The following is an 18,879-nucleotide window of genomic DNA, read 5'->3' on the forward strand; positions in this document are numbered from 1 at the left end:
GGCCCTCGCCATCCCGTCCGTCTGGCTGAGTTTTCACAAACCAGAGTCAAGATGCTCTAGGGAAAGGGGGCTCTCGGATCCGTTAACTTGGATGATCACGAAACAGGACATCTCCTTCTTGGGAACTTAAAAAAAAACATGTTCTCAGTGTCAAGACTGAGAAGCCTTGAGGAAAGACGTTCACCTAATTTTGCCTAATCCCTAGTTACTGAAACGTATTGGGGACCTTTTGTTACAGGAGCATATTGTCCGGTCTTTGTCCCAGACCTTTTTTAAGAAATATCAGCGTCATGAGAGACACAGAAAGGCAGGAGAAGTTATTCTAGATTAAGAGAAACCAAATACAAAACGTCACAGTCTGCAGTGGGAAGGCCTTCCGTGGGGCCCCAGGCTGGAGACGCGTAGCCAGAAAGACGTCTGGGAGATAATTGAAGAAATATTAATATGTGTGGAGTATCAGTGGGGTTTTTAGGTGTCATACGGAATACTCATTTTTTCGTCAGATGTCATTTTCTGGGATACATACTTTAGGACAGGTGTCATTCTGTCGCTGCTTCCAGATGATTTAATAAGAACTTTTTCAGGGTGTGTGTGTGTAGGTATGAAAGATGTTTCGTTACACATATTTTCATATTTCTCATTCGTGTATTTATGTTTCCATGCGTGCAAAAGAAAGCGAAAACCGCAGACGTGACAATCTAGGTAAAGGACTTTTCTATAGATTTTCACGTCTTCCGAAATAAAAAGCATTTAACAAAAGAACGAAGAAGACCTCTGTTCTAGGAGCGGAATTTGGGGTACGCTGCTGTGGGTCTTTCGCTTACCTGTGATTTCAGAACCACAAACCAAATCGAAATACCGGAACCATCCGTGCAAACCTCCACCTCTAGATTCTTGCAGACTTGAGGTTCTTGGGTGGAATCAAGGGAGGAAATGAACTGGTCCCCAAATTCACCATGACCTCGGACGGCGGCCTGTGCCTCGCCAGACCCGTGCACCCGCCGGCACCTTCCAGGAGCATCTAGATGCTTCTTGGCACGCAGGGCAGACTTCCTCCCCCCTGCCAGCTCCCGCTGAGGCCACGTGCTGCTTCGGGTTCCACAGTGGGTTAGCTTCCATCCTTTGCCACCTACGACACGTCCCACGTCCCACGTCCAGCTGGACCACTTTCCCACGACACACAGGAGCTGCCTTGTGACGGCTCGTCTTCCACTGGCTGGTTTTGCGGCAAAACACGCTTTGGTCTCGGGTTAGTGCTGGGTCCTTTGGATACAAGGCAGACGGTGAAGGTAGACGGTAAGCAGCCTTCACAAGTGCATTTATCTCACACGCCAGCGTGCGTGCGGCCACAAGAGAGTGCCGCTGTCCACACCAAAACAGCTCTGGTTTCCATAGGCACTCATCCGTCCTTGCCCTGCCATTTGCTTTCTTTTCATGCTTTTTTTAAACATTTATTTTTGAGAGAGAGAGAGAGAGCACGAGCAGGGGGCGGGGGGGGCAGAGAGAGAGGGAGGCACAGAATCGGAAGCAGGCTCCAGGCTCCGAGCCGTCAGCACACAGCCCGACGCGGGGCTCGAACCCACGGACTGCGAGATCGTGACCTGAGCCGAAGTCGGACGCTTCACCTACTGAGCCACGCAGACGTCCCTCAAGTTTTTAAAACATTTTTAAATGTTCTAAAGTGTGTTTATCACAGTTTGCCTCTCCAAGGCGAACCAGTAAAATTGCACTGGGGCTGCTGACGGAGGGCCTGAGCCAGATGCGGAAGGGGTGCTGAGCGTGGGCACGGGGGGGACACCCCGCGTCCACTGTCCCCCTTACGACGCGGTGAGCGGAGGGACAGGGCGGAAGGGGGTGCAGACGGATGCTTCTGCAGTCGTGCGTCAGTCGTGGGGGGCGGGGGTTCTTCAAGCTTGTCTCTTTATTCAGGATCTCCTCGGAAAGGACATTTTGGAATTCTGCCACTCGGAGGATCAGAGCCACCTGCGCGAGAGCTTCCAGCAGGTACCGCCAGAGCTGGCTGCTGACATGGGGCCCGGGTACCCGTTCGCCCCCGCACCTGCCGGGCAGGTCCAGTGGGGAGGGCGGACCCACCGGGAGCCGTGACTGGCAGAAGGGCAGGGGACAGAGAGGCTAATAATGTGCAGGGAGGCGGGGGGCCGGGGTGAGGCTGCCGAGGCCACGTGAGGCGTTCAGGCCCCCACCCCCGCCCGAGTCCCCGACGAGAGTGCACGTGGGGCAGCATATTCGAGACGGTCTTGGCGGCCGGGGTGCAAGGAAGGCAAATGTGGGGGCCCCTGCCTGGAGGGGGCGCCCTGGGAGCTGGACGTCCAGGTGAGGGGTGCGGGGTGGGGAGGGGCCTCAGGACACCCCTGTCGGCCTGCTGACGCCCCGGGAGGGGCAGGGCGGGGGAGACAGACTCAGGACGCTCTGGGAGCCTGGGAGGAAGGCGCCGCCTCGGGGTCCCGCTGTCCGCTGCCTGGGGCTGAGCACCTGCTCCGGTGGGGCCCGGGCTCCGCGGGAGACCTGCGCGCTCAACTTGCTGGCCGCTTCTGCACAGTCGCGGGCGCATCACGTGGCCACATCTGGGGACAGGAGAGGGCCACTCGGGAGCAGGGGCTCCTAAGACCACAGGGTGGATGCGTGGGAGCCAGGTGTCCCAGCGCTCAGCCGTGGCGGCCGGGAAGAGGTTCCTGCTCCCAGGCCGCGGGCGTCCCAGCCCAGGAAGGGAAACCGCGGGTTTTCCAGGATGAGGGCCTTTGAGTTCCTTCTTTAGGGGGAATGGCCGCTCGCCGTGTCCACCGCCGAAACACCGCTCCATTCACGCCCCGTGTCGCCGCCGGGCGGGTCTTAGCCCCCCCACCCCGCCGCCAGTCCTCGCAAACACCGCCGGATCCTGCTTCTCCAAGAGCTGGGCCCTTGCCTGCCTTCCCTCTTGCTGTCCCCGTAGCGTCTCCCCAGCGACTTTGTCCAGGTGACAGCACCGAGTGTGGGCGCCCAGGCACCTTGCACGCCCCTGCACCGCGCCCACAGCCCTCGGGCTCTCCGAGCCCGCCCCCCTGCACCGCCGTGGCCCCGCCTGCACAGGCCAGGAGCCCAGACAGCGTCCTCCCTGCTCTGGCTTTTGGCCACACCCAGCACTCACGTCCTGTTCCCCCCGGGACGTGCGCACAGCCGTCCCCTCTCCCTCCGCTCCTTCCCGCCCGCCTCGGCCAGCACCCCTCTCCCCACCTGCTCTCACTCTCTCCATTGCGGCCGCAGCCTTGCCGGTCTCCCCGCTCTACTCCCGCCTGCTCCACACCACTGAAGACGCAAATCAGGCTTTGCCGTGGCCTTATTTACCCGTGCCGGTGGCTTTCCAGCACACCCAGAATCAGATCCGAGCTCCACGCCACAGCCGCAGGCTCAGTGTGACCCTCGCCCCACGTGTCTTATCCTCACGGGCTCACGCCACGCGGTCACACGGGTCTTCGGGTGCTATTCCCCACCTCAGGGCCTTTGCACATGCTCCCTCCGACTAGAATGCTGTTCCCGCACTCTTCCCAGGACCGAGGTCTTCTTACTGATTAGGCTTTAACTCCTGTCCTCTCAGAGGTGTGGTCAACGGCCACCATGCCGGCCCAGAAAGCCCCCACCCTCCTCTGCCCTCGTTTTTCCTCCACAACAGCTGATCCGGTTGGTAATTGTTTTATCTATTTGTCCCCTGATTGCCTTCCCCCCATTCCCTCTCTGAAACATAAGCTTCCTGTGGTCGGGCTCCACGTCTGTGCATGTCACCGTCACGTCCACCACGGAGCTGGAGCTTCCTCCTGGGTGGGTGGCTCTTGATAAAGTCTGAGTGGACCGCGACCCGTGGCAAGTGACTTTCGTTCCGGGAACACGTGAGAGGAGAGGCTGAAGCGTGTTGCCCGAGTCGTCCTCATGAGACGTGTTCGCCGATTCCGTGGAGATCGTTCTACACCTCGCGCTGGGTCTGCTTCCCTTTTCCGGGTCTGTGGCCACAGAGCCTCCCTGCCGAGTTAGTGACAGAGCCCTTGTCACACACGATCCAAGGTAATCGTCAGCCCACGGGGTCTGTAGGCAGCCCCACTTTTCAGGGCGGATGCCAGGACTCAGAGAGCTTCGGCCGCCGGCCCCAAGTCACACAGCACGGCGCTAACCGGGGGGTGAGGCCGCCATTGCCGGCCCGTCCTGCCTGTCGCCACACTGCACCCAGGCCTCTCCGTCCGACAGCAGGCTGACATGACCCCGCGGATGCTGCCGGAAGCCGGTGGTTTGGGGGCGGAACATAACACCTGACACCGCGCGGCACCTGCTTACGGACCCCTCGCCCCGGGAACGACCAGCTCACCCTGTGGGCAGGAGGCGAAGCCCGAGCCACGCCTGAGGGCCGGCGGCCCTGCGGTCACCGCTCGGCAGGCCACAGCCGGGCGGCCACGGGGACGTCCTGGAGCGCTGGCCTCGGCCCCTCGAATGTGTTCTTTGGGCTCCGGCCACCGGCGGCCGGGCTGGGGGACAGATGTTGATCAAAGGAAGCGGCTGGTTTTTCCAGAAGCGCAGAGGGGGCTGTGTCGGCCCACGGTCCGCCCTGGAACTCTGGATTTAAACCGAAGTGTGTGAGCGGCCCGGACGTGAGACCTCAGGGGGCCGCCAGGTTCCTGAGCGGTTTGGGTTTGGGGAGGCGCCCGACGCAGGGGCCCCCAACTGCATCTGCCCTCGGCTCTGCTCTCGGACCCTCGTCGGGTTACAGGTCCCCCAGAGGTCAGGCGGAAGTGTGGGACCCTGAGAGACCCGGGGCCAGGACCCCGGCCCCCTCTGCTGTCTGCTTGCCCGCCGTGCACGGTGGAGCACCGAGTGCGGGGTGGCGGGGCTGTGGCCAGCCTGCGTGGTCCGTGCGAGCCTGGCAGCCGGACTCAGCGTGCATGTCGATGCTGTACATCTGGGAGCCCAGCCCTGTCTCCGTCCAGGAACCCTCCGTGGACCCCACGGCGTCCTGGCGACCCCGTGCCTCCTGAGCCTACGGTTTTGAGACGCGACTCAGCCTGCTGGGTCTGGTTACCGCCGCTGACGTACCTGTCCTGGGACAGGGGCTCTGCCTCGGCCTCGAAGGTTCATGAGGACACAGCGGGCAGCGGGGGCCAGGGGATCCGGGACCCCCTCCTGCCTCCACGCTGCTCCGCCAGGCCGTGGCGGGATGTTTAACCCCTTTGGGGCTCACTTTCCAGATCAACGCGGTGCTGTCGTGAGGGCCACGTGAGGTGGCTGGTGTCACAGGCCGAGCCAGGAACTTGGCCCCAGGGAGGGCGGGGGCTGCGGGCGCCCTCCCTCCGCTCCTTCTCCGGCTTTGCACCCGGGCAGTGCCTTGGCCGGCGTTTGTTCCGTGGAGCTAAAACCTCTCCCCCCATCTCGGGCATTCGTTTAGGAGACGCACAGCAGCTGCCTCAGGGAGCCACAACCCGGGGCTCAACACGTGGGAGGTGGCTGCCCTCTTCCCTGTGTTCTGTGCAGATTCAGAGAGTCTCCCACGGGACCCCCTCAGCGTGCCGGCCTCCGGGGCACGAGGCCTTGACCTGTGGTCCTGTGGGGAAAGAGCCAGCTTGCTGCTGGGACCTGCTGACGGGCAGTGACCCCTGAGGGTCGGGGTCTTGCCTGACCCCGCGTCTGCCTCCTCGCGCTCGGTGCCAGGAAGGGTCACCGCCCCCCTGGACATTGGTCTGGTTTCTGGATCACTCAGGGTTTCCCACCAGGGCGTCCTGCCCCTCAGGTTTCATTCGTCTGGGTTCCCCAGGGGTGGTCGCTCAGGCGCATCAGCCCAGGGCGTGGGGCCAACAGACCCATCAAGGAAGTTCAGACGATGTGCCTGCTCTGTGCGAGGGCGGGGCTGGGGGGGGGGGGGACGCAGGTCACCAAGAGTTCCCTGTCCCCAGGCTGTGCACAGACATCCAACCAGGAATAAAGTACAAGTGAGGGCAGTTAAGGAAGAGGGGCCGGGCCTTCCGCGACCCTGGGACCAGGTCCCCGTTCTCATCTCTGATCACACTCTGGTCTCGTGGCCAAGCCAGCCCGGCTTCCCCGGGTCCAGAGCCTTCTCTGTCCCGACCAGCCCCAGGATCTGGGGACACAGGCCTGCGGAGAGGCATGCCCGTCCGCCTGGCTTTGTTCCTGGGCTTTCTCCTGTTGATGCCGTAGCCGTGGGAGCTGGTCGCGAGGGCCGTGTGAGCACGCTCACAGCCCCGTGTCTCTGCTTGTGCACACATTGTGCGTGTACACGGAGCACAGGAGCGGGCACTCGTGGTCTGGCAGTAAGACCTTGCTTCCCGGCCGAGCTTTTCCCCCAGAGTCGTCTGATCTCCGGCAGCTTACTTAACTTGTCCGAGACTCGGTATTAAAGCCCTACCCAGAGTGAGACCCACCTTACCCGCCTCCTGTGAGGACGTGCGTTTGGAGGTAGTTTGGAAGCCGTACCGCAGCGTAAAAGCAGTAACAGGTCCGCGCGCGCACAGATAACGCACATGAATTTATCATTTCGTTACCCTTCCTCCCGGAGAGTATACGTGACCCGATTAGCAGCGTTAAACAGCGCTTAAGGATTTTTGTAATGCGAGGTGGGAAGCAATAAATCCACTGCTACAATGTGACTCTACACCCGAGTGAGATCATTTCTTGGGGGGGGGGGGGGTAGGGACGGGGTACTAGTTGCAAACCCAGAGTACCCTAGCAGCCCAGGCGAAAAGGGAAACACTTGGCTTATGGAGTTTTATGGCCCGATTTGGAAGAGCCGAGAAGTCCTGGTAGAAAACAGGTGTTTCAGAGAACGTTCAGGGGAGAGGCCCCCTCGGCCCAGCCTTGCTCTCTGGCCGTCCCCTCGGGCTGTCTTGGCCGCGGCGCCCCGTTCTGAGCCCCGCCTCCCCCTGACTTCCTTCCTCCTCCGATTGTTTCCCCAGGTGGTCAAACTGAAGGGCCAGGTACTGTCGGTCATGTACCGGCTCCGCACCAAGAACCGGGAGTGGCTGTTGATCCGCACCAGCAGCTTTACGTTCCAGAACCCCTACTCCGACGAGATAGAGTACGTCATCTGCACCAACACCAACGTCAAGTACGTGCTCGCCACGCCCCAGCCCTGCTGGGTCTGGGTGCCCTCCCCGAGTCGAGGGCTGGTGACCTCACCCTGGGCCCTTTCCCCCCCGTAGGCTCCCCGCCCCTGCAGCTGGCGGTCGATCCCTGTGGGCCCCTCGCTGCGTCCTCTGCCACCGCCATGCTTCCGTCCCCTTCTCTCCCCAGGCCTCCTTGGTTCCCTGCCTGGTGCGCCGGCCGCCTGTGCCTGGTTTCCGGGCCCTTCCGAAGCCGGGCGGGGGAGCGAGGCTAAGGCCCTGGCAGCTCCAGGGCCCCGGGGCAGGGGGCTGGGCGTTGGCGCTGCAGGGACACACGGTTTCCCTGGACATGTCCCTCCTGCTCAAGGCTCCGCAGTCCCAGGACCACCCCCGGCTTCACCCTGTACCCCACGCGCCTTGGCACGCACACCTGGGCCCCGGTCCGGACACCCGGCTTCCTGCACCTCGAGTTGGGTGTCACGTTACTTCACAGCCCTCGCTTTCCCGTCTGTGCAATGGGGCGATAATGCCTCTCCCCTGGGTTGCTGCGGGGAGTGAGTGGGGCCGGGCTCCCGGCCGGGACCAGGTCATGCCTCCTCCCTGTTATTCTCGAGGAAATGCAAGGTCAAAGAAGCAGCGTGAACAAAGGCCAGGGCGGTCCCAGCGTCTGCGGGCACTACAGCAGGGGCGCGGGGTGAGCTGGCAGGGGGGGAACAGTCCCTGAGTGCCCGCGCTGGCCAGTGGCACCCCTGTCCCGTTTTCCCCGGCTCCGCACTGAGCTGGTGGGGTCTGCTCCCCCCTCCAGCTCCCGATGGCCGGCCGTCCCGGCGATGCCGCCCCCAGGCAGTGGCCGTGGCCTCCCGGCTCGCTAGCTCGGTGCTCTGGCCCCATTGTGTCCCCTGCCCGCTCCCTGGATTGGGGTGTTCCCCTCGGAGCCCCCCTCGGGGCGTCCTTCTGGGGAAGCCCCACCCTGTGCCTGTGCCTCAGCCTCAGCCCCGCCCCTCGCCCACAAGGCACGGAGCTGGACGGGCCGGGCCACCCGCACGAGGTCCCTCCGGGCGGCTCACCTGGGTTTCTGCGTGGCCCCCGCCCGGCACGTCTGTCAGGTGACCTCGGGTCCCGCGTGCAGCCGGCGTGTGTGAAGCAGGCGGGCGGGACAGCGAGCCGGAGCGGGCCCGGTCGGTGGGGTGGGGTCCGCCTCAGTTGCCGCAGACGGTGTTGGGGCCGCGGGATCCCCTCTGCCACCTGCCCGCTGTCCGCTCTGGGGCCCTGGCGTGAGCCGTCCTGCTGGCTCCCCCCGGCTGCTTCCTGCCTGGCGGTGAACCGAGAAGCAGGGCCCGTGCACGAACCTCCTCCCGTTGGAGGGACCGAGGGGCTCAGCGTCCCCTGCTCTCCTCCCGCTCCTTCCCCCTCCGGGGCCCTCCCAGCGCATCCTCTGTCTCCCGTGGGCCACACTCCTTGTCCACCCCTGCCACGGGCTCTTCCTGAGACTCTCGGACGGGTACCCGCTTCCTGAACATTGAAGACCCCGGGCTTTCCGGTCTTCCAGAACTTTCTCTGCCCAGCTCTCTGTCGGGAGCCCCCCTTGGCCGTCCATTCCGTCGTAACCCCTCACAGCCTGGCATTTGCTCCCACTTCTGTCTGGCTTTCTCTGCAGCCACGGGGACGGGGTGTAGGGGGGGGACTGGTGTCAGCAACGGGCTCTCAATGCTTTCTGTCCCCAGGCCGAGTTACCTCCTGCGCTCTGTCCCCGGGCCGTGTGACCTCCTGGTCTCTGTCCCCGGGCCGTGTGACCTCCTGCTCTCTGTCCCCGGGCCGTGTGACCTCCTGCTCTCTGTCCCCGGGCCGTGTGGACTCCTGCCCTCTGTCCCCGGGCTGTGTGGCCTCCTTCCCTCTGTCCCCAGGCCGTGTGGCCTCCTGCCCTCTGTCTCCAGGCCGTGTGGCCTCCTTCCCTCTGTCCCCAGGCCATGTGGCCTCCTGCCCTCTGTCTCCAGGCCGTGTGGCCTCCTGTTCTCTGTCCCCGGGCCATGTGGCCTCCTGCTCTCTGTCCCCGGGCCGTGTGACCTCCTGCTCTCTGTCCCCGGGCCGTGTGGCCTCCTTCCCTCTGTCCCCGGGCCGTGTGACCTCCTGCTCTCTGTCCCCGGGCCGTGTGACCTCCTGCCCTCTGTCCCCGGGCCGTGTGACCTCCTGCCCTCTGTCCCCGGGCCGTGTGACCTCCTGCCCTCTGTCCCCGGGCCGTGTGGCCTCCTGCCCTCTGTCCCCGGGCCGTGTGGCCTCCTGCCCTCTGTCCCCGGGCCGAGTGACCTCCTGCCCTCTGTCCCCGGGCTGTGTGGCCTCCTGCCCTCTGTCCCAGGGCCGTGTGACCTCCTGTTCTCTGTCCCCAGGCCATGTGACCTCCTGTTCTCTGTCCCCGGGCCGTGTGACCTCCTGGCCTCTGTCCCCAGGCCGTGTGACCTCCTGTTCTCTGTCCCCGGGCCATGTGACCTCCTGGCCTCTGTCCCCGGGCCGTGTGACCTCCTGCTTGCAAACAGGAGTTGATCTGTGCTGCAGAAACAGCATGCTCCCTTATTCTCTCCCGTGTCTGAGACGGTCTAGTTGCCATAGGGTAAACTTGGTCACGTTGAGGGCTTTTGACTCCCTCCCTCCCCCGCAGAGGTGTGATCTCTGGGTCTGAGTCCAGCTGCCCCGACACAACAGGACGCACGGTCCCTGTGGGGTGTGGCCCCACGTGTTGCTCTTGACAGCCCTTTGGGGGCAGAGGGGAGGAGACCGCCGGCGGGAGGAGCTGACAGCCAAGGGGACAGAGCGGCCCTCCCTGGGCGGGGACGGCGGGAGCTGTTCGCCGTGGGCAGCAGAGGGCAGTGACGACCGCCCGCCCTCCGGCCCTCCCCGCGTTCCTACCTCTGGCTGGACTCCGCCAGCAGCAGCAGACTCCGCGGAAAGGTCCCCGGCAGAGTTCCCCAGCAGGCGGGTCCCCAGCAGAGAGGGCCGCCCTGTGTCCCGGGGACAGGAGTGGGGGCGGGAGTGGGGAGAGAGAGCAAGGGGCCGACCTCGCCTCTGCAGAGCTTAGGGCCCGGGAGGGGTGAGGCTCGGCCTGCAGGCCCCGGCCTGGGGCTCGTCCTGCGTCCCGCCCTCCCGCCCTCCCGTGCGCCTGCTGCAGACAGCCTGGTGGAGAAGAGGGCCCCACCGCGTCCGCCTGGGACTCTCTTGGGCCCGTGTCCCCCCTCCCTGCCTCTTCCCCTGTGCCCTGATGAGGCCGCCACCCTGTCTCAGGGGACGTCCCTCCTCTTTCCTGAGCAGCTCCCCCTGCCTTCCGTCCGGCCCCGCGGAGCCCTGTCCGTAGAACACGCCCCTGCTTCTGGACGCGGACCCCGTGAGGGGCATTCGGAGTCCTTCCCCACGGGCATGCAGACGGCACTCCGCCCGTGGGGGGCGCCGGTAGCCCCACCCGGGTCGGCCGAGCCCGTGGAGCCCCCGTGCCTCCTCACCAGATCCCGGTTCTCCCAGAGGTCCGACGGCCCCCCTCGTGGCTGCTCGCTTGCTGTGTCCGGGGAGCGTCCCACGTGGATCGACGGCATCCCGACATCCCTGGCGCAGGGGGGCCACGCAGACCTTGAGGCTCTGTGTGCGTCTGTGAAATGGGGAGACCGCAGGGGCACCGCAGCGCAGGCAGGGAGAGGCCCCGGCTGCCCAGGGGCCCGCAGGGTGCACGTGAGTTGGCAGAACCGTTGGAGACGAGTAGGGCCATACGGACAGTTAGGGTGTTTCTGCGGATGGTTAGGTGGATTCTTTTTCCGTGTTTTGAAATAGCAATTGTTTAAAAACCTGATTTTAGTGCTGCTGTTTCCCGGTGTTGTGGGTGCAGGTGCAGACTCCTGGGGGGAAATCCCACGTTTTACGGCTCCCCTTTCCCCTGGGCTCTCGCACCGGGGTCTGGAGACCAGCCGCGTGTTCTTTCTTCCCGCGTCCTGTCTCTGACGTCAGCACCCTGGGCTTGCGGACTCCTCTGTCCTCCCGTGGAGAATGTCCACACCATGACCACCCAGACCCCGTGGGGCCGGCCCCGTCATTCCCCGGATCTAGCACGGAGCCTGGTGTAGACGGTCCAGGACGCTTCCTGGAACGGGGCCGGTCTGGGCTGGCTTCTCAATAAGCTGGTCGCTGGTCCCCCTAGCTTCCAAATGAGCTGGCCGCTGGTCCCTTCTATGTGGTCTTCCCTTGGCGGTTGGGGGGTGGGGACACACGCCCAGGCCCACGTGAAGGGCACGGCTGCAGGTGAGTGGGGTTCAGACGCGCATCTCTCTGGCTGCTGAGAAGAACTCAGTTTGTCCCGTTTCTTGGGCCGCAGGATGGGAACTCAAAATGGGACTTGGAAGGAAGTAGGTCTGGGCTGTTTCGGGGACAGACTTGTTGTGATTGCTTCCCTCCGCGATGGAGCGGGCTGCCTGGAGAAGCGACGGGTCCCCAGCAGAGAGGGCGCCTGGCGGCTCAGTCGGCTGAGCGTCGACGCTTGATTTCGGCTCAGGTCATGATCCCAGAGTCACGGGCTTGAGCCCCGCATCAGGCTCTGCGCTGAGCCCAGAGCCCACGTGGGATTCTCTCCCCTCCTCCCTCTGCCCCTCCCTTGCTCGCTCGCTCGCTCTCTCTCTCTCTAAAAAAGAGAAAAGGGGGAAATGGAGACCAGCAGCGACCTGTGCCGTCCCTGTCTTGGTGGGGGGCTGCGGACCACACCACCTCTGCTGACTCTGCCCCCAGGAGCGGAAGTGGTCAGTAAGCGGGGGGAGGGGGGGCCTTGGTCAGCGTGACCCAAACAGCCTGCACGTGGACTGAGGCAACCTAGCCGCGCTCCGTCTACACCGCCCGCCAGTCTGGTGGCCCGGCCTGTTTGCCAGGGACGGGCCGACGTTCGCCTCCGTGGACAGGACAGCATGAGCTGCTTGCTCTCCAGATTCCAGCTGAGGGGCCAGTAGAGGGACTGGTGGGGGGCCGCGGGGCAAGACTTCGGTGACACCCCCCTGCTCTGGGGTGGCAACTGGGCTCTGAGGCCGGGCTCCTGGCAGGCCTCGCCCACCGGGTCCGGTCACCGGCGCCCACAGTGGCCGGCCCAGGCCTTCCTGGACCTCCCAGGTGGGTGTCCCTTACGCTGTGAAGTAGCCCCTGCCCCAAACCCTCTTTCGTCACCGGTTCCCCGGGGCACGGTCTCTCTTCTGCAGACGCCTGGCGTCTCAGGGCCTTGGCGCGCTCCACCGTGAAGGGAGTTCAGAAACCACCCACTTGGAGCGGTAGCGGGTCCCTTTGTGAGCCCGGCGTAGGTCGCGGTGAGCGCAGGGGCCCGGGGCGCGCGGAGGGCACCGGCGTCTCCGTGTGGAACTCTGCCGTGGGCATCTCCCCCGCGCTGGAACTTTCTGCGCAAGCCGCCGTGCTAACTGTGTTGTTACCCGCTGCGTAGTCGAAGAATTGATTGCCCTCCAGGTTCGTCCTAATTTGCACTCACTCTGTTTATTTAAGGCTGAAAGTGTTTCCCTGCTTACTGTGAACGTACATGTGCTGTGCGTGTCACACGTACGTTTGTGCCTGAATTGTCCGTGTCCCTTAGGCTGACTCCTGGGCGTGTGGTTCGGGTCCGCAGTCTAACCACGTTCGCCTGGCGTTCTTGCCCGTGTGTGGACTGGAAAAAGACGCTCTCATCCTGCCCCATCGTTAGGCTCTGAGCTGTGGGACTCGCTGTTCCGGGAACGTAACCCAGTTTCCACCTTCTGAAACTTTGTAAAGCAGCCATTTCCTGTAAGGAGTCGTTTTCTGTCCCGAACGGGGCGGGGTGGGGGGGCCTGCAGAGCACAGAGTGGGGACCGGGGGCATCTGTTCAGGTCCTGGCCGCGAGGCCACCACCCGGGAAGCCTCTTTGTACTGGGCGTGAGGTCAGGTAACGCTGTGAAAGTCCAGCGTGAAGGCTGGAGGGGGGGGACATGAGGTCACCCCCCCCCCCCCCATCCAGCTTACAGGTTGTCAGGCCAAGGGTTTCCTCTTTCCGTGTTGATCGGAACTTTGCCGTAACTGTTTGTTTTAACATGGTGTCTTCTTACCCTGCGTGACATGAAATCGTTAACCAAAACGCATTTCCTAAATGTTGGCAACCTAAACTTAAAATACAGGGCTTGGAGTCTTGATTTGGGGCATTAAAAAGTAATCACAAGGGGCGCCTGGGAGGGTCCGTTGGTCAAGCGTCCGACTCTTGTTGTCGGCTCAGGTCACGATCTCACAGTTTTTGGGTTCCAGCCCCGCGTCAGCCTCTGTGCTGACCCCATGGAGCCTGCGTGGGACTCCCTCCCTCCCTCTCTCTCTCTCTCTCTCTGCCCCTCCCCTGCTCGCGCTCTCAAAATAAACTTTAAAAAGTCGTAAACTAAAACAAGTAAAAATTGAAAGGCCCGTTGGGTGTCACCCGCCATCCCTCTGGGTTGGGGGAAGGTTCTAGTTCGGCCCCGCGGCCACCATGTCATGACCTCGTCATGACTCTGTTGACCTCTCGTTCCGCAGGCAGCTCCAGCAGCAGCAGGCAGAGTTGGAGGTGCACCAGAGAGATGGGCTGTCGTCATACGACCTGTCGCAGGTGAACTTCTGGAAGGTTCTTTCCCAGTTGGAGCTGTCTCCGGGCCAAGGGTCGGGGGGCTAAGTTCAACCCTTAGCTTGACGCCCTCAGCCCAGCAGGTGCTGGTGCTCTGTCCTCCCACCGAGTGCAGAGACGTAGGTCCCACCCTGGGGGTGTCCTGGGACCCTCCTGCAGGGCTGGGCCATGGAGGGTAGAGGGCACGTGAGGACCGGGCGGCCGAGTAGGGCCCGAGCTGCCCGTATGGGGAGTGTCTGGGGGCGATTGGGAGCTGCGGGGGCTCTACGTGAGCCCAAGGACCGGACCAGCAGACGCGGAAGCCGACAGAGGCAGTTCTGAGCCGCGTCACCCGTCCCCTTCCCGGCCGTCTGTCCTGCCCTGCACCGGGTCCCCACTCTGTCCACGCAGCCTCCCTCCCTCCTCTCTTCCCCTCTGTGCCTCCTCTTCCTTCTGCCTTTTCTCCCGCTGCTTCTGACGGCCGTGTAGAGAAATGACAAGGTGCGTCGGGGCTGGGCCTGTCACCCTTGTTAGACTTCAAGTCCACGCTTCTGGTGTTTAGGGTGGTTGATTATCGGTTATTTCTCTGTAAGGAATCCGTGCAAGTCTGCGGTCCCCGGCTCACACCGCACCTCCCGGTCTCCAGACGAGCCCCCCACCTCCGTAAAACCACACAGCCTGAACTGCCAGCGAGTTGGGGGGGAGGGGACCCGACGGGGCTGCAGACACATACTCTGTGTCTCACACTCTGGATGTGGTTGTGTTTTCACGTGCAAACAGGTTCCTGTCCCCAACCTCCCGGCCGGCGTTCACGAGGCGGGGAAGTCCGTGGAGAAGGCCAATGTCATCTTCTCCCAGGAGAGAGACCCCCGGTTTGCTGAGATGTTTGCGGGAGTCAGTGCGTGTAAGTTCCCGAACAGCGCTTACGTGCCAAGGGTGTGGGGCGTGTGGCCGCCGTCGGGCCATCAAGGGGCGGCCATCCCGAAGGAGCTGGTGTGCATGAGCGCCGAGTACAGGAGTCCGAATGGAACCCCCTGACTTCTGGCCTTGCCTCTCGTTCACCTGCCGCCTGGGGCCCTGGACCCCTCATCTGCTGAATTCGAGGGTTGGGAATAGCCGTGCACACGGATGTCCACGGTTCACCCGGTGGCGGCCAGCGGGGGCCCGCCTGTGTCCGCCTCGCTCCCGGACGGAAGGGTGCCATTCTCGGCTTCCCACCCCCGCCCCCCAGGCAGATTTCCACTAAGATGAGCAGCCTGGAAACATCTCTGTCATTCCAAACTTCAGGAAAAGGATCCCATTTTCTTGTGGTCAAGGAGTTCCTGCAAGATTCAGTGCAGTTGGGGTCCATCGAGGGGAGAAACCAGCCGACCCACCCAAAGGAATCATGGGAACGCTCGTCGGAAGGGACCCCACAGCGTCCTACGGGACCGAGGAGCCGGGGCCGTTCACGCAAATCTCAGTGCTCCTGACGTCGACACCTGTGGAGACCCCGCCGTCCTCCCGCCGGGCCGTGGACCAAACGTGAAGGAGCAGGGAGGTGCCCGAGCCGCCTCCCTGGAGCGCCACCGGCCACCGACGGGTGGGGCGTGGCCTCCGGTCTCCAGCACAGAGCACGCCCATTTGCACACCAGGAGGCTCTCCGCTGGTGGCTCCCGCGGGCCATCCAGACACGCCGGCTGCGTCCACCCCTGTCTCTCCACGTCCGCGGACGAGAGCAGAGACGGCACGTCTAAAAGGGCCTCTCTTCCTCTCCGAGGAGCCGGAATGTTTGACCGGATCCCCACGATATTCCTAGGGAATCCGTGTGTTGTGATGTTACCCAAACACGGACACCTTCCCACAAGGATGACAGAACAGGGGACACGAACCCCCAGGAAAAAGGAAAGGGAAGGAAGGAAAGCAGGAGATGCAGCGCTCCCCCCACCAGGCTGCGCTCACAGCCGGAAGCCGCAGAAGGACTCCTCAGACGCGGGCTGTCTGCCTAAGCTTCCCAGAAGACGGCTTCCAGACACTGCACTTGTTTGCGACACGAATCAAAATGCAGAAGACCGGAACGGAAGCGGCAGGTTGAAAAAGCAGGAGCGTGAAGGACGAGGCACGCCGAGAGTCGGCGCAAAGATTGTCGGAAGGTGCAAAAGACACAAAGGATAAATAAAAACCGGAATCGAACCCATTCAGCAAAGATCTAGGTGCATCCTGGGTTGGGGGCCCGACACAGACGTTTCCCATCGGCACGTGCTGGTTTTTTTTCTCTGACGTTTATGGAGAAACCCAGCTTCCCGTGGGTCTAAAGATAGCCACTCTTGAAAGGAGAAAAGGAGCAGCAGGAAGGAAGTCTCACAAGAAAAGACGAGGACATTTTTAGCAAATTGCAAGATACTCAGAAAAAAAGCGAACTGGTAAGGAAGCGTGAATATCACGAGCGATAAACTAAGCTGGTGTTCAGGGGCCCCTGACCAGCAACTCCTGATTGACGTGCTGCTGAAATACGCCGTAGCCCAAACGACATGACGTGAAACCCTTTAACCCGGAGGAGTGGGGGTGTGGTGCCCTCGGAGGCAGCTAAGAGCCGTGGGCCAAGATGGTTGTCTTCTTTTTTTTAAGTTTATTTATTTTAAGAGAGAGAGAGAGAGACTGGGGGCGCGGGGGCAGAGAGAGGGAGACAGAGAATCCCAAGCAGTCTCCACGCTGTCCCCGCAGAGCCCCGCGCGGGGCTCGATCTCACGAACCGTGAGGTCATGACCTGAGTCGACACCAAGTCGGATGCCTAACCGACGGGGCCACCCAGGCGCCCCGCTGACATGGTTAACTTCTACAGATACGATGCAGATACGAGCTGGACCCGAAGGTGAAGGTACATGTGTCATGAGCCTTGGAACACGGGAAAACCAAAATATGTAGGAACACGAGAAAATCCTGATACAGCCAGATTTTGCAGCGGTCAAGCAGGTCAAAGCCGTAGAGCGAAAAAGGACGCAGAAGACTGAATGATAAAACCGAACATCTTTACATACCCGTGTCCACGTATAATCTCGTACCCCACAAATGTCTTAGAGCGCTTAGGAAAAAAATGCGTTTCTCATTTACCCGAACCACCCAAACCCCTAAGTGCCTAAGAAAATAACAGCTTACGTTGAGTGGATGGTCACAAGTCCCTGGGGCACCTGTCTCCTGAAACCTTTAGCCCCTCTCCACCTGCGGACCGGTCAGAAGCACACACGTAGGAGTCCAAGCCCCTCCGTGCTGTGGGGGTTTTCGCTGCAGCCAAGGAAACGGACCCAGAGGCTGCCCAGTGCCTCGGTTTATCGGCCCGTCACAGCAGTAGTCGGTGCGTGGTCAAGGAAGCCCGCCCTCTCCGCCCCAAGTCCACGAGCCCGCGTGTCCATCCCTGCTCATGACCGCCCAGTGGGGGACCCCCCCCAACTCTGCGTGTCCCCCCCTACCTCCCAGGCCACAGATGGGTACAGGCGAGGGGTCTGTCGAGGCACGAAATAATTGCCCTGTAACTAACTTTAACCTCCCTTATCCCGGTGTCTCGTGGGTGGGCCGGCAGGTGTGTGGAAATAACACGTGTGGGAGTTTCGAGACTGCAGGGAAAGGAGCCCCTCAGTCACAGGTGCAAGGCCACGCCCGTGACAAGCAGGGCGGCGCTGGGGTCCACGCTCAGGGGGTTGGGGCCACTGCCCCGCGCTTCCTCCGTGGGCTTGGGAGGAAACAGCGTCCGAGGAGGAGCTTCCTTCTGTTGGTTCTTTCCATCGTCCCGACCCTCGGGAAGGGCCTGCCCTCCGGCAGCGTGTGGCCCAGCCCGGGTGTTGGGGGACGGCCCGTGCCCTCGTGCGCAGAGAAGGCGCGTGCGGCCGGACGGCCGGGATGCGTCCTGCTCGAGGACACCCGTCCTTCGCCTGCTCCCCGGCTGCCCCCCGCCTCCCATAGTCTGGAGGGCAGGGAGCCCTTGACCGTGACCTTGCCCTGCCTTTCCTAGCGGAGAAGAAGATGATGACCTCAGCCTCTGCGGCGGGAACCCAGCAGATCTACTCCCAGGGAAGCCCGTTCCCCCCCGGACACTCGGGGAAGGCCTTCAGGTACGTGCTGGGAGGGGGCCGGGGCGGGGGATGCCCCTCACCAGGGAAGCCCTGGGTCTCAGAGCTCGGCCCCGTGCGCGGCGAATGCGGCCAACACCGGTTAGGGGCTGCTGCCCCCTGGGCCCTGGGCCGGGCCGGGGTTCTGGTGGCTCTGGTCCTGCCCCGGGAGCGCCCAACGTGTTGCTATTAGATGCATTGCTATCGCCGGCTGGGGAAGGAGGGTCGGGGACTGGGAAGAACGGCCAGAGGAGAGACGGGCTGCCCGCAGGAGGGTGTGTGGGTCCTACGTGCACCCACCAAACATCCAGCTCTCGAGGAGAACGGCCCCAGGCCCAAGCCCAGGCGGGCAGAGGTCCCCATACAGCCCGGCCACCGGCTGACTTGGCCAGAGCCTAAGGGAACGTCAGGTGCAGGCAGGGACCGGGACCAGGCAGGTGGGACTGACCGCCCGGGGGGAGAGGGCCCTGCCAGGAACCTGCCCTCACGAAGGAGGCGAAGGCTCACACTTCCCCACTGGGCCACGGACGGACCTGGAGAAGCAGCTCAGAGCCGAGCCCAGGGTAGCAGGCTGAGATCCCGCGGTGGCCGCGGCCTGCCCTTCAGCGGGGTGCTCTGGATGCAGCCTGCTCCGGGGCTCTGGGGAGCGGCTCCCCGGTCCGGACAAGAAGGCGGCCGAGCCAGCTGCTCCTGAGCCTTCGTCGCCGCCGGCCGCCCCTCCCCGCGGCACAGTGCAGGAGGCTCCAGACTCCTCTCCTGCCGCGGGGTTACGTGCCCCCCCTGCTCTCGGCACACGGTGACGGCCACATTCCGTGCCAGGCTCTGCACCACTCCCAGCCCGGGCAGGCACTCAACCGAGTCCTGGCGACACTTGTCTGTCCCTCTGTACAAGGGGCGGTGGGGAGGGAGCAGAGGCCAGAGGTGAAGAGCGGCCAGGCCTAGGTAGCACATCCGGGGAAGGCCTGGCTGGCTCCTGAGCTGAGCCTGGAAGCCAAGGTCAGCTTGTCAATCGATGGGGTGATGGGGCACGCAGGCCTCGGGAATGTGCCGAGCAAAGCCTGGGTGGCGGGAGGGGCTTCGAGTCTGGGGGAACCAGGAGGGGGCC

At 63.1% G+C, this 18,879-nt stretch overlaps 1 protein-coding gene across 7 annotated transcripts in view; it reads left to right on the top strand.

The window, feature by feature from the left end:
• ARNT2 (aryl hydrocarbon receptor nuclear translocator 2) overlaps positions 1–18,879 on the top strand; it is a 144,560-nt gene that overhangs the window by 115,002 nt on the left and 10,679 nt on the right. For all 7 annotated transcript variants that reach the window (XR_006705415.1, XR_006705416.1, XR_006705417.1 and 4 more), the window contains exons 11-15: positions 1,930–2,004; positions 6,945–7,096; positions 13,626–13,698; positions 14,473–14,596; positions 17,678–17,777. Coding sequence is in view for 2 of the 7 variants with exons in the window: in XM_045452263.1 (XP_045308219.1) it covers positions 1,930–2,004; positions 6,945–7,096; positions 13,626–13,698; positions 14,473–14,596; positions 17,678–17,777 (524 nt within the window). In the remaining 5 variants the exon portion in view is untranslated. The remainder of the gene's footprint in view (positions 1–1,929; positions 2,005–6,944; positions 7,097–13,625; positions 13,699–14,472; positions 14,597–17,677; positions 17,778–18,879) is intronic.

This window comes from Leopardus geoffroyi, chromosome B3 (assembly GCF_018350155.1).
Source record: "Leopardus geoffroyi isolate Oge1 chromosome B3, O.geoffroyi_Oge1_pat1.0, whole genome shotgun sequence".
In the NCBI taxonomy this organism is placed as follows: Eukaryota; Metazoa; Chordata; class Mammalia; order Carnivora; family Felidae; genus Leopardus; species Leopardus geoffroyi.